This window comes from Cydia strobilella, chromosome 8 (assembly GCF_947568885.1).
Source record: "Cydia strobilella chromosome 8, ilCydStro3.1, whole genome shotgun sequence".
Taxonomy (NCBI): Eukaryota; Metazoa; Arthropoda; class Insecta; order Lepidoptera; family Tortricidae; genus Cydia; species Cydia strobilella.
This window is the reverse complement of record NC_086048.1, coordinates 11,359,665-11,375,290: the sequence shown is the minus strand read 5'-3', so window position 1 is coordinate 11,375,290 and position 15,626 is coordinate 11,359,665. Positions and strand designations below refer to the sequence as shown.

At 39.8% G+C, this 15,626-nt stretch overlaps 1 protein-coding gene across 2 annotated transcripts in view; it reads left to right on the top strand.

Moving 5' to 3' along the window:
- Nucleotides 1–15,626, top strand: part of LOC134743634 (uncharacterized) — a 116,606-nt gene that overhangs the window by 51,939 nt on the left and 49,041 nt on the right. For both annotated transcript variants that reach the window (XM_063677211.1, XM_063677213.1), the window contains 9 exons: nucleotides 1,369–1,478; nucleotides 3,904–4,046; nucleotides 4,759–4,929; nucleotides 7,126–7,177; nucleotides 8,189–8,344; nucleotides 8,790–9,079; nucleotides 9,435–9,583; nucleotides 9,865–10,058; nucleotides 12,861–13,191. In XM_063677211.1, coding sequence (XP_063533281.1) covers nucleotides 1,369–1,478; nucleotides 3,904–4,046; nucleotides 4,759–4,929; nucleotides 7,126–7,177; nucleotides 8,189–8,344; nucleotides 8,790–9,079; nucleotides 9,435–9,583; nucleotides 9,865–10,058; nucleotides 12,861–13,191 — 1,596 coding nt within the window. The remainder of the gene's footprint in view (nucleotides 1–1,368; nucleotides 1,479–3,903; nucleotides 4,047–4,758; nucleotides 4,930–7,125; nucleotides 7,178–8,188; nucleotides 8,345–8,789; nucleotides 9,080–9,434; nucleotides 9,584–9,864; nucleotides 10,059–12,860; nucleotides 13,192–15,626) is intronic.

The window sequence follows — 15,626 nt, the reverse complement described above, 5'->3', positions numbered from 1 at the left end:
AAATCCCCTCTTGGGCTCCCCGACCAATAGAAAGTACTTAAGTAGGTAAACCTTCTACCGATACCTAGGCGTTTGGAGATTATAGTATCTCTTATTTATCTACATAAAGTATTATTTATCAGTCATAATTATAATAGATCAATTTAATACTATTCTCGTGCTATTCTCAATTCCCTGTTACAATAAATATAAGTAGTCGAGCTGTAATATCAACAGTAAACGCCTGAGGCAAACGCATAAAAGATGTTCCTATGGTGCTATTGCCTGCAGCATTATCGTAGGCGTTCTTTACGGGTAGGTACATCATTGCCATTGCTGTTCTCTGTGAAGCAACATTTCCATAAGAATGTCTTTCTCGGCAGCTAAATGGGGAATCCAATAGGATATAGTATACCTACGTTAGGTTCTCTTGGGAGGTCTGGGATATTAGTACCCGGTATGTTTTTCGTGGGCGAAATACCCTGGCGCGTGACGTGCCATGTACCTTCTAGATACTTACTTCGCATATGCACAGTCTTGGCTGTTATGGTTTGCTGTTTGCTGCTGTTGCTAACCTCATTTTTAGGAACTTCAAATATTGACTCTCCCCTCTCTGTATATCCTGGAAATAACTTCATTTGTCAAAAATAATTTACACCTATTTGAATATAATAAGAGTGCGCGTCGCAAAGAAAATCTCATTCTTCCTGAACCAATCTGAGATATTTATAAGAAACCGAGTGCGAGTCGGACTCGCCCACCGAGGGTACCGTACTTTTAGTATTTGTTATTATAGCGGCAACAGAAATACATTATCTGTGAAAATTTCAACTGTCTAGCTGTCACGGTTCATGAGATACAGCCTGGTGACAGACAGACGGACAGTGGGGTCTTAGTAATAGGGTCCCGTTTTTACCCCTTGGGTACGGAACCCTAAAAAGGACCGTACTACCGAGCAATAAATAATAAAGTTACCTAACGAAAATACGAAATAAAAAATACGAAACAACTCAAGTCCGTTCTATTAAAAAATCATACTTTACCATCGAAGAATTTATGCATCATGATTGTAATTATTTTTTACGTTACGTTAACTACGTACGTACGTTACGTTGTAGAAGTTTTTTTTTTCACAGCTTCAAGGGACCGTAGCCCTGAGTATAATATATGGTTTAAATTTTAACTCGATACTTCCACGCGTTCCCGAGATAAGGGGTTTTGACAGACAGACGGACGGACGGCCGGACGGACAACAAAGTGATCCGCAGATGAATTTACGCAGCACTCTAACGGCATGCATTGGCAAGGCCAAACATAGGAACCAACCCTATTAGCATTTTATAATACAATTAACGTATGTATAATTGACACGGACTGTCTGATTGTTAGGTTCGGTTTGAGGCAGCAGCCGTGCAGGACGGCGCGCGTCGGCGACGTGGGCCCGACCGCCGAGCCGGCCTTCGCGACGCACAAGGAGTCCATCAACAACAATGCACTTGGTGAGTACGTGGGAGGCCCCAGATAATACAAAACTGATTTTCAACCCTTCGCCATAGGCGAATATATGTAGATTATACGATTTTTAATAGAGGACAAATCCCGCAATCGCGTAGAAAAATGCCAGTTTGATTAATTTTGACCTGATTTCGAAGTAGGCTAAGTTCGTGAATTTTTTGCGTATTCAACGCTAATCTCATACCTAGTAAAAGTTCTTAAACCAGTTATTTGTCAAAACCAATATAATTATAATTAAATATATTTCTATTGTTTAGGTATAAGTAAACCTACTCCCCGGGAGTGTTATAACGGAAATGGATTGACGCTAGTATATGTAGGATGTGCACGTGCCAGAAAGTAGGTCGTCCGCCTCGATAGCAGAAAGGCTTTCAGCTAGAATTGCTCTTAGCCATGAGCTATAAGCCCCAGTGCAAAGGTTTAGAGCGATACGACTTACGAGGGGCGCGACAACTTGCCAGTGTAACTTTGTAGGCTAAGAGACCATCGCAATTTTCTATTGTTCTCTAGTGAGATTTTTCACCAAATCCGAACCCGCGAAAAAAACTCATACGATTCGGTTGGTTAGACCTCGATTGGTTGGTTGTTTTGTGAAACAGCAATATTATTATACCGTATTTTTAATTATAGTCTCTCGCGCAGTATATTGACTTTGAACACCTTATGTACCTAGGTATAGTTGTGTCAGTTTCAAAAATACTTAATGTAGATTCACTAAAATGTTCATAAAAATAATAAAACTATAAGTACATGTTACCGAACTTCTCGAAAATACACCAAGGCCAACATTGAGGGAGTTGTAATAATTGTAAGAAATCTATCTGATCAAATCTGGAATATATGAAGAAATGGGTGCAAAAAAATGCAGCAGAATCTCAAGCTATTAATACCTATATTTATTACCTATCAATCTAGATAGAGAGTTTGCAGCTGACTGTCGCATACTTTGAAATGTTGTTAAAGATCAGTGAGTTGACTTATCCACATTTCTACTGTTACAGAATTTTTACTTACTTACTTTTATTAAGATATATATTTGTGCTATCGGAATCGTTGCAGACTTTTCTTGGTCTAACTTTAACACTAAAATGGCTACACCTCTTTTTTCATGATACTTAAGTTTGAATCTTCTCAAATGATTTTTACGCCTAAGACCCTACTAATCTGTTAAACAAGTTTCGAAGGCGGCCTGCTAGCACATCTCGCGCCGACGACAACGCTAGGCGCAAGAAGGCTAATCTCATACCTAGTAAAAGTTCAACGCTAATCTCATACCTAGTAAAAGTTCTTAAACCAGTTATTTGTCAAAACCAATATAATTATAATTAAATATATTTCTATTGTTTAGGTATAAGTAAACCTAGTCCCCGGGAGTGTTATAACGGAAATGGATTGACGCTAGTATATGTAGGATGTGCACGTGCCAGAAAGTAGGTCGTCCGCCTCGATAGCAGAAAGGCTTTCAGCTAGAATTGCTCTTAGCCATGAGCTATAAGCCCCAGTGCAAAGGTTTAGAGCGATACGACTTACGAGGGGCGCGACAACTTGCCAGTGTAACTTTGTAGGCTAAGAGACCATCGCAATTTTCTATTGTTCTCTAGTGAGATTTTTCACCAAATCCGAACCCGCGAAAAAAACTCATACGATTCGGTTGGTTAGACCTCGATTGGTTGGTTGTTTTGTGAAACAGCAATATTATTATACCGTATTTTTAATTATAGTCTCTCGCGCAGTATATTGACTTTGAACACCTTATGTACCTAGGTATAGTTGTGTCAGTTTCAAAAATACTTAATGTAGATTCACTAAAATGTTCATAAAAATAATAAAACTATAAGTACATGTTACCGAACTTCTCGAAAATACACCAAGGCCAACATTGAGGGAGTTGTAATAATTGTAAGAAATCTATCTGATCAAATCTGGAATATATGAAGAAATGGGTGCAAAAAAATGCAGCAGAATCTCAAGCTATTAATACCTATATTTATTACCTATCAATCTAGATAGAGAGTTTGCAGCTGACTGTCGCATACTTTGAAATGTTGTTAAAGATCAGTGAGTTGACTTATCCACATTTCTACTGTTACAGAATTTTTACTTACTTACTTTTATTAAGATATATATTTGTGCTATCGGAATCGTTGCAGACTTTTCTTGGTCTAACTTTAACACTAAAATGGCTACACCTCTTTTTTCATGATACTTAAGTTTGAATCTTCTCAAATGATTTTTACGCCTAAGACCCTACTAATCTGTTAAACAAAAGCCAGTGTTTCTTGCATCGTAAAAAAGTCATATTATTTAACAAGGAATGGAACTATTTATGGAATGGAACTACTCTTGATTCAAAGTAACAATTATCAATGTATTAGATTTTTACTAAAGCATGAATTTGTATTTCCTCAGATAAGAAAAGTACAAATTACCCACCCCTATCGCAAGTGACTACGAGCGCGGTGACCACCATAGTAGGCGCCGGCGGGCAGCCCAAGACCGTCACCAAACAAACCGTCATCCTCACCTATCAGACGCAGCAGTATCCTGTACAGGTATATTCACGTTCATAAATTTTCTTAAGAGATATTTCTTATCGATCCGGTTTCCTGCAATATTTTTTCTTGTATTTTAGTTGCTCTATACAAGCAAAACCGAGTTGACCTAAAGATCTAGCTTCGTACGATCGATATATAATTCACAGCAACTGGGAATCGAGCAGTCATGATCGTGTAATAAAAAATAAAAAAAACATTATAATAGTTTATTTTCATCATTGTAACCAGATACGTAACCTACACCTATGTACCAAGAAATCTTATCTTATCTTATCCAGCTATAGCCAATAATAACTTTTCCTAATAATGAACAAATTAATGGAGAATGCGTTCTGTTCTAGTTACTCACAACAACACTCGACTGTCGATTTCTTCCCACAAAAAGTTTACGAATGGTCAGTTTATGCAGTATCGACGATTGTACCGTAGCTTTGTTTCATTACATAATCGTTTAACCCTCGTGCCTTGAAACCCTCGCAACGCTTAAGATTCCATTTTTCGAGCCGCCCGCTACGCTCGTGGTTCAAATTTGGAATCTTTCGCTTGCTCGGGTATCAATATTAGCACGAGAGGTTATACAAAAACTTGGCCCCTTGTAAAACAAATACCTATAATCGGGTCTCCTCGGGTCGGGTGCTGCCTCCTTTTTTATGAGGCCAGTAAGTAGGTAAATTAATAATATTGCATGTTTGTATAACTCTTTTTACAGGAAGGTCGTATCAAACAGACGCGGTTCGAATGTCCACGAGCGCCTTCCGCCACGCGCTCCCAGACCCCATGTGAAAAGCCACCAGGAAAATACACCCTTCAGACCAATCAGCTGCCGCGCCCGCAGTACCCTGCTGTCAAGCACATCGACAATACGAAAAATGCTAAACAAGTATGTAAGCCGCATGGAAGAAGCTACACCCTTTAGGGCCAGGGCCGGATCTAGGGTAGAGCGAGTGGTGCGGCCGCTTTAGGCGCCGGATGGTAAGGGGGGCGCCAAAATGGCAAATGAAAAAAAAAAATTGTTTTAAAAGACGCGAGTGTGACGCGGGCCCAAAATACGGTTCCTTTTGCTTTTGGGTAAAAAGCTTCAACGAAGGGCGCCAAAACCCTATTTCGCTCTACCCTGATCAAGGACTCGGGCCGGCACTGTTTAGGGCCACTCCACATTAGCATCTTTTGTGTGTCGTCGTCTAGTGAGCGCTATGGAAAATGGCGTCGTTGCGCAGTTGCGCCAACGTTGCGTCGAGCAGCAGCCATAGTTGACTAGACGCCGACACTCGGGAGACGCTAGTGTGGGGTGGGTCTTAGACCGATCGCCTCGTTTCGCCAAGTCGCGACAAACTAGGTATTGTTGCCACACTGATCGCGGTACCCCTAAGTGGTAAGGTGCAATGATAATTACCGCGGTTAACCGGTAAAACCGTTAACCCAGTGTCAAATTGTACTAAGTAACCCCGGGTTAGTGGGATGGTGCAAGTGGCGCTAAGACCGTAAGATACTCTCGTAATAAGTACCACTGGGCGAACAACGCGACGCGTAACGAAGCATTATCATTGGCTTAGCAGTCTGACTTGTTTGCGCCATTTGGCATGTAAGCACCTCATTGTTATTTTTTTGTGTTTTAATTAAACAAATAAAAAAGCGGCCTTGGGAATTCAAATGAATATAAAAATCAGTATACTATAGGCAAACACACGCAACAATATAATATAGGTCGATTTATAAGAGCTGGCGCAAGATTTATACTGAACTGTCAAAATTATCGTGGAAAATCAAGAAAAGTCAACCTAGACCTGAAGAAGCAACAAACCCTAGTCCTTGTCCACTTAAAAATAAAATAATATTTGTACAATAAGTTTCTTAACAATATAGCATTTAAATTAAATTCATGATAATGATAACGGCGTGCAGAGTAAAGATAGAGTTTTCTGTTTCTTATTCCTCCACTGCATGGTGTCGTAATTTCAAAACCTATTTCGGCCGTTTTCAGGACAATTTAGTACAGTTTACGATGGCATCTTCGTGGTATCCACACACATGACCATTACTTCAGCCACTGGCTAGCTATAAATTTTTATACACTTCCCCATTATAATGGTCCCTACTTGTTTACTTCGCATAAAAGAATTTCTAGTGTTGCACGACACATAAAGTTACAAACTAAAATGAACCATATTTTAGTTAGGGTACGGTACTATTTAGCTTGGACGAGGAAGTGGGTCATCAGTCATCTATTTGTGTAACGAGTCGGCGACTGCTGAAAATATCACCGTTGCAGAGTGCATCAACGGGATACACATGAGATTTAAGACCCGGGGATAGATAACTACACAGAATTTTAATTGAATTCAAAATACATTTTTCGTATAGGTATTGATTACCTAGATATCTTGAAATAAGTACAACTTATAGAAAGTGTTGGTCGTTGGTTATTGAAATAAAAAACTATCACTCCGTATGAAATTCCTAAATAATCTATAAAAAAAAATTAGGCACCTTCAGATTTTCAATTATATCTACCGTAACTACTTTACATAGATGCAATCTAAATATGAGCTGTGGTTACTGTTGCCTTGCACATTACACGTTTGGTAACAAATCCAATTAAAACTTAAATTCATGACTGTTACGCAACCATTTCTCATTTGTTTTAGACCGTAACACGACGGCTTTCTATATGCACGTCTGATTTAATTTTCTGGACACAATATTTATATAACAATCGGAAATAACATCAGATATTCGTGAGTAGATTTATCGTCAGATACGTTGTCAGTAGTATGAGCGTGTAGGAAGAGTTTTTTAGTTATTTTTGAACCTGTTAACCAACATGTCTAAACTGCGCGGTCATTTCGACACAGGGCATAGTATCGAATAGGGCGCAAGGGTTCATTCAGAACTATGCTCTCTGGATGACACGTCGCAATGGTCAATATTTATTTACTTTTGTTACCTAACTGTGACGTTTAATTTTGCCATTTATGTGTGTATTGTAAATTGTGTAAATAAAAACTACATGGTATAAGTTCAGTTAAGTGAAGTGTAAGTTTGGTGAAGTGGATATGAATTGAGTTTTCTTTTTCAGGTCGTGAATAATAATAGAAAAGCCGGTGCTTCCGTGGAAGGATGGAGGGAAGGTAATACTTTCGCGATATTTATTTAAAAGTACTAGTAATAATTGACAAAATGGTAAAGTTATTATTTTGTGTAGATAGGTATAGGAAATCATATCTAAACAATAAGAATATTACGTGCCCACGGGGCATGTGCAGCTAATCTAAATAAAAAAGTAGCTATCTGGGTACAAGCCGTACAAGTAATGGTACAGAGGCTCTACCTCCTATATACGTGTAGGAGGTACATGTGGCTTAAGTATGATTATTATGTAACTGTGATAGCAAATTTCTCTTCTTCTTCTTCCTCGCGTTATCCCGGCATTTTGCCACGGCTCCTGGGAGCCTGCAGTCCGCTTGACAACTAATCCTAAGAATTGACGTAGGCACTAGTTTTTACGAAAGTGACTGCCATCTGACCTTCCAACCCAGAAGTGATAGCAAATTTCATTTGAGTAAAAATATTGTCTTATATTTTAAATTCATTTTGAAACAATAGTTGGAATAGAGTATGACAGACAACTGTCCCACTTTAATACGGGCAAAAAACCTTGACGACTATTAGGATTTCAGTTTGTGCTATCTTTTCGATGATGTTTCATACAGACGAATCTCTCCGTCTTTCTGCCCATGAAAACATTGACTAATAAGCGAACGTTTTTCTATCACATTTTATCAAGGTGGATATCAATTTACACAACATTCTCCGGTCCTCAAGAGAATCATTTACTGATCACTTGCGGCAAATAATTGATAAATTTATGGCCTTTAGAATCAAATATTATTAATTCTAAGAGCCACCCCACAGGCCCCATACACTAGCGTATTTAGGCTTTTGAGCGTCTGCGTCTAGTCAGCGCTATGGAAAACGGCGTCGCTGCGCAGTTGCGCCAACGTTACGTCGAGCGTCGAGCAGCAGCCATAGAGTTGACTAGACGCAGACGCTCGGAAGACGCTAGTGTGTGGTGGCCCTAATAATCTTCCCTAACCAATTTCTAGTGAAATACCGTCCTAATGGAAAGAAATGGTATTCAGGTGCTAGCTCGGCCGTGTCGTCGGACTCGGGCGTGTACACCGGCGAGGCGGAAGGCTCGCCGCGCACCCGGCGCCGCCCGCGCAACCTGGAGATGGTGATGCGAGGCGCGCACAGCTTCCACCTGCGCGAGCTGCAGGACGACCTCGACATCATGGGTCAGTGAGCGCTTGCAATAAAGGCGTTGATGACGCCGTACGCCGCGTCACATGCTATAGAAATGTCTCTGTCATTTCATAACTTATGATGCTGCAGGGTGCGATGTTAACCGAAGACTAAGGCCTAACAAATCTTAAAGTCGATTTGGACATTCCAGTGCTATTTTTTCTCGACATTACTACTACTTTTAAAATTTGTAAAAGTAATAAAATTATATCATTATTATTTACAACGACGGGACTTAATCGCGTAAAATAAGTTTTAAAATTTACCTCCGACGTTTCGAGGACGGCGTTGTCCCCGTGGTCTCGGAGAAGTCCCGTCGTTGTAAATAATAATGACTAAAAATCGTGAAAGTTTAAATCAGTATAAAATTATATCGACATTATCGGAGAAGAATTCCATGTTCTCGGTATACAAATTCAAATGTTTTTTTTTTTTCAGATGACGCAGTAATAACCGGCCACACTGTCATCCCCCTTCCCAAACTTCCCAGCTCCTTCGACGAAGATTTGTCCCCCATCTACCAAGCCCCGTCCCCTCCCCCCTACAGCGTACCCTCCCCCGTGGTCCCCAAGCCCTCGCCCGTGGCAGACAGCTCGCGCCAGTCCCCCATGTCCACCCTGGAACGGTATCGGACCAGGACCAGGCCAAGCAGGATACAAACAGTGGATTATAAGAATGAAGAGAAGTTTGTGTTGGATAAAGCTCAGCCTGAAAAATTGAATAAGCAGGTAAGAGAGACTAAAATATTGATACTTAATACTATTTATGACATTACTTAATAGGATCTTGCTAATAACATACCTACCTACTTGAAAGAAAAAGACAAATAGTACATTCGAGCCCTAATGATGACATGCATATCCAAGTGACATCACTTGGATATGCATGTCATCATTCCATCATTGAACGTGTTTCTCAGTACCTATATTGACTTCAAGTTAACTCAGCAAAGGTTCAGACACAAAAGCGATTGGAGTTTTGGCTGCAAGTTTCATGATATAGCCGCAGTAAATATTTGAATGCTACTTACCTAAAAATCCTTATATGATTGATTATTTTAAAGCTTCTTTTTAATATTTTCAGAACTCATTCATCAAATCGTCAAGCGGCGTGGTGTCTCCGACGACCGTGTCGAGCAAGGAATCGAGCCCGTCATGCAAGAGTGAGGAGAGCCACTTCGGTAACAGCAGTGTTTGGCAGAGCCATGCCGCCGGCGAAGCTATGGCCACCAGGTTAGTCGAGAACAGAAGTTTAAATTGACAGCTGTAAAGCATTGAGTCGAGCCTGTAGTCTACCCAAGAGATGTAAAGATGTAACAGCGTTCGACATAAGATGCAGCACCAGTAGTTTGTGAAAAACAATACATAACTCATACAGCAGCAGATCAATGGATAATACTTGGTATCGAGCAAGGAGACGAGCTCATCATACTAGTGTGAACCGTATAAGAATGTATTAAGAAATTATGGCATCGCAATAACAGTACCATTGAATAACTCGTGTGTTCTTTCAGATCTCAAGACGACGTGTCCATCGCGCTGAGCGTGTCGAGCTGCGAGGATGACAAGTCGAAGCTCGGCGATCTCCCGAAGGTCGACGATCCACCAAAGAAAACCATCGTGATCGACGACCCGCCCGTGCCGCATCCGTTGCTCATGAAGTCGCTGACGCTGAGCCAGCACGACTCGCTGCGCGGGACCATGATGGGTTAGTTTTAGTTCTAACAGCAAAGCAATACTCTTAACTAAAAAAAAACAAAATTCCTAATTATTTATTTTTAACAAATGTTTACAAACATACGTGCCGAATCCTCCTTGTGTTAGGAAGTATTCGCTCTTTCATTCAAAGGTATATTCAGCGCTAAAAATAAAAATAACCTATAATGTGACCTTAAAATGCTATTCTTAACAGAATTAATTATATGTAAGTAATACGTGATTTGCAATGCTAATTACCTAGTTATTGATTATTTTATTTATAAATTTTGAATTATTTTTACTATATGTTTGGCTATAGCAAGTTACTTATTTTTCAAAAAGTGAACTAAAACATAACATAGGTACCTAACAGTAAAGTAAAATATGTTCATGATATAAACACACGTACTTACCCCATTCGAGTCTCACGTAAACGCATATTTATATACACATACGCAAGTGATTGGGGTAGGTACATATATTTTATCTAATCTATTCTATGAGTGATTCAGTTTCATCATAGGTTTTATTTTTTAACCAGGTTGACAAAACTGCTTTACACTTTACATTACTTTTTGTGTAAATGCTCGTTAGCCTATTCACTTTGTTGTATATAGATTAATTGATAATACATAAAATTGTCTTCGTGCAAAAGAAGTCTTAGCTGTATGAGGTTGTTTAAGTACCGAATATGGATTAGGTATGTTTTTTAGTTATTTAAGTGTTAGAATCCTTGTGTTGGCAGTGACATCCAACCGCGTCAACACGGCAAAAATACGCTATTCGAATGTAACCTTAACGGACAATCAAGTAGCACCCACCCAACACAATCAAGTAATTAAAATGAAATTAGGAAAGCAATTAAATCAAGTATTAATTAAAATAAAATTTGGAAAGTAATTAAAATGAAATTTGGAAAGTAGTTAAAATGAAATTAGGAAAGCAATTTTTAAACTTATTTTAATATTTATCCATAATTTGAACTCTTTATTATACAAAGATCAAATGACACAGAAGCATTAGTAAGTGGTCAATACTCGTACTAAACTAGTGTCTCTGCGAGCTGTAGACCTTGCGAACCCTCATTGCTCCGCCATTTTGAAAAATTTACAAACACTGAATTAACAATAAAATTCTATATAATTATTAAACCTCAAAAGATTTCACGAGAATCAGTTGAGAAATGCGAGCTGTAAAGGAGAACATCCGGACATACGAAAGCATTTTTGCCCAATCTAAAACGTAGACCTTCGCTTTCGCTCGGTCAATAATATAGCACTAGATTCATAGGTACAATTGGCTCAGCCGCATATATTTATATTGTACCTAGTTTGTGTAATGTAGTTAGTCTTGAAACGGCACACGATGAAGGTGATGCTTCATTTTCTTCGAACAGGGACCCAGTGAGAATCTTGTAATCCAGCAGCCCAGGGTGTGGGTTTTATTATTAGTTTCGACATAGAAGGCGATTGTACCGCAAGATACCAATCCAATACCTCTAACCTGATCAAGTGCCAATTTATTCGAGAAATTCAATTCATTAAAGCGGTAGACCCCTTTCTTAGCATCACAATTTCTCCCAACTTTAATATGGTACATATTCACAACTTGTTTAAATATGAAATTGTTGCACGTTAGATTTGCAAGCCTGTATTTCCAAATGATGTGATGTCCTATTTCGATACCGAATCGGAACGTGCCACTCTTGTCATCTCCTCTAATATCTTCTTTGATTGTAATATTTCCTCTTCCCACGGTAATTCCCTGGCTAGTGTTGTACAGTTCCATGTAAAATGCTACAGGGCTCTTGTCCATGTACGGTAGATCGGGATTGGTACAATCCTGTACGCTTAAAATATTAAAATATCGTTCTGTAATGATGATCTCGGTGTACGACAAAATAATTGTTAATATCGAAAATATTTTTATTCTTTGAGCACATGTCATCATTGCTACGATTTTAGTACGAATACCTAGAAATACATAATAAGTTTAATGGGCTGATGGCATAGATTAGTAGATTACTACCATTTAGTCGTTAAACATACATCTGCATGATGAGTTAATGAGATCTATATTATTTGGTCATCGCCATATTATTATTATTCAGTAACTCTAGGTACAAAAATATAAAGATACGAATATTTGATTTTCCACAAGGTTCTTTTTTGTCCAAGATAAGTAAATAGGAATTTTCCATACCAAAATTTTGAGAAATTAAACATCATTTAGAGGTCTCTATAAATTAACAATTCTGCCGTACAAAAATTTATGAAAATACCTAAATCGGTTATAATAATTCGAAAACAGTGCAACTTTTACTGAGGTCATGTTAAGCTGGTTTGGTTGATCCTTTTAGGGTGTCCTACCTCCAGTGTCAGTTTGACGTGCTATTTTTGGGACATCCTGTATATCTATTTTGTAGGTAGTTATTTACGAAAAACTATTAAAAGGGGCCTTTAAACCGTATAAGAACCGGAATTGGTCACTACGCTTACCTGTATAAAAATGGGGCTGGACTGACGCTGAAAAATTCGACTACGGAGACCCTAAACAAACAGTACACCACATTGTTTTCGAATGGCCCCTTAACCAAATAACTATGACGGGTTACCCATGGATTTCAAAGACCTCACGAGCGACGCTATCGACTACTTACGAAATGCTAAATTTGAGTTATGATTTTGCACATGCAAATGTAAATACATACATATGTAAATATTGTAAATACTAAAACCAGTGTATTGTGTGTCCTATGTCACTAAAGAACCTATAAAAATACTTTCCACTATAATAATAAATTTGTTTGCAGGTTCAATGACAAGCTCCAACTACAGCACAACAAGCACTTGCACAAACCAAAGCGTGGATCACCATCTAACGCTCACCTTAGAAGAGTCCAAATTCGACATATCAGCCCTAGAGATTTCCACCCAAAGCCTATTGGACGACGAGACATCCCCAGCGGACAGCCTCATCTCTTCCACCAGTACTAGTGACTCGGTGAACGAGCTGGTGGTTGAGAGAGACCCGCCATCTATTTCGTCGGCGTATCAGACGGCCAATACTAAGACCAAGTCGCCGGAGCCGGCTGATGAGGATGGAGTGGATGGGGAGCTGTTACAGACTGCTAATGAAGTAGTGTAAGTCTTCTCTTAACTTAAACGTATTCCCTGTCGCTACCTAAGTCCACAGTAGCAACCAGGTGTCCGCTTAAGTATCAATGTAATCCAAAGTCTCGCATGTTTTTGAAAGACACTAGGTAGGTATATCAAGTTCCCCAGAACTGAACCCTGTAGGATATATTGATTTAAGGCTGGTCAAGAGTGAACAACTTTACTGTTACATTAAGAGCCCGTAGTCGATTTGAAATCGCGCGAAGATACGACTTTTACACAGTAACCGAACCACAGAATAACTAATAGTACTATCGTACAGAAAATTCACTCCTTCACAAAAGCCAGATTTAGGTACAAAATTATACCTACACTCGCCGCCTGCAAGCAAAATTGAAACTTATAACCGCGCACGAACCGTGAATCTTCTTTGCGCGTCGCAGTTTTATGACCGAGCTGCGAGTGTCGGCACGGGGTTGTCACTTGACAAGTTTTTGTACCTATACCTACTGATTTATTATTTTTAAGATAAATATGTAGGAATTACAAACGTAAACATGAAATTTTAGCCGGAGATAGTATGCTGATTCTCACGGAAGTAGGTATGCCACAGAAGTACTTATTCCTTTGAAAATATATCGGTCAATATAGTCCGAAATTGAAAAAAAATGTTTTTCTGCTTTCTTTGTTCTTCCGTTTATTCAGACATCCGTAAACAGAACATTATCTTTTATACAGATTAGATCGTGATTTAGGTTTCGAAGCCATTGCGTATTTTCAATTTTGCGCGAGCGGCAGCCCACCGCCATACACCTGCCCGGGCGGTGCGCCGGCCAAATATACCTAAACTGCGCAGTGACACCCCCCTGACCGAACGCCGGCCGCTGCTTGAAATAACGCGACCGCCTAAACAATATTGATACTTTCGCAACATTATGCGTCACTATAACTTTAATTAGGTTAAAATAAAACTTTCGGTAAATTTGATATAATCGTTTATTACTCTTAACAATTTACCTATGTATTCATATAATACATACAAATTATATAGCATGATGATAATGATTTGCACTAAGGCAATATCTTATATATATATAATCATCTTACTCGCGTTATCCCAGCCTTTTTGCCACGGCTCATGGAAGTCTGCTGGGGTCCGCTTGGCAACTAATCCCAAGAATTGGCGTAGGCACTAGTTTTTACGAAAGCGACTGCCATCTGACTTTCCAACGTTCCAACCCTTTGCCTTTTGTTGAAATTTGGTATACAGATAGCTTGAATCCCGGGGAAGGACATAGAATACTTTTTATTCAAGAACTCACCCTTTAAGGGGGTGGAAATTTGTATGGGGAATCAATAAACGCTGAACCGATTAAGTTGAAATGAGGTATGGACATAGTTTGAGTCCTGGGGAAGGACATAGGATAGGTTTTACCCCAGAAACGGGGGGGGGGGGGGGGTAATGGAAATTTGTATGGGATCCAATAAAACCGATTTGGATGGAATTTGATATTATGGAGATAGTCTTAATCGTTGGGAAGGGTGTATAATAATTTTTATTTCCAAAGTCATCCTCTTCTCTTCTCCACTCTTCTAACACTCGCTCAACGTGTTGTTGGTTGTACGATGAATACTGCTCAAGACCTGGAACACCTGGAATGCTTCTGGGTGCAAAGAGTCAGGGGTAACACTCGCTCAACGTGCTGCTGGTAGTGTATGATAGGGAAAGCTCCAGACCTGGAACACCTGGAGTGCTGCTGGGTACAAAGGGTTAGGGGTAACGGGTAACACTCGCTCAACGTGCCGCTGGTAGTGTATGATGGGGAAAGCTCCAGATCTGAAACACCTGGAGTGCTGCTGAGTGCAAAGGGTCAAGGGCAAAGGGTGGGTAACACTCGCTCAACGTGTTGTGGGTAGTGTATGACGGAGACAGCTCAAAACCTGGAACACCTGGAGTGCTGCTGGACGCATCGGATCAGGGGTAAAACTCTTTTAATCTGAAGTTGGTAGAGTATGCTGTAGGCAGGTTAAGTTCTTCAAGACCTGGAACACCTGGAGGGCTGCCAGATGAAGCAGGCACCTGACCAGAGCTACTACACGTTTAACATGCAGTAGGTACTGGGGGTTAAAAGGGGGTGGAAGTTCTGATAACAATAAATGAACCTGAGTTCCACTAAGTACAGCCAGGGTTCATCATCAGCTCTATCTTGGGTACTGCTCTCCCATTTGCTCATCAAGACGTGTCAGAAGACCAAAACAGCGTGTGCCTATATTGCACCAAACCTGAGTTCCACTAGGTACAGCCAGGGTTCAGCATCAGCTCTATCTTGGGTACTGCTCTCCCAAGTGTTCATCAAGACGTGTCGGAGGACCAAAACAGCGTGTGCCTATGTTGCACGAAACCTGATTTCCACTAGGTACAGCCAGGGTTCAGCATCAGCTCCATCTTGGGTACTGCTCTC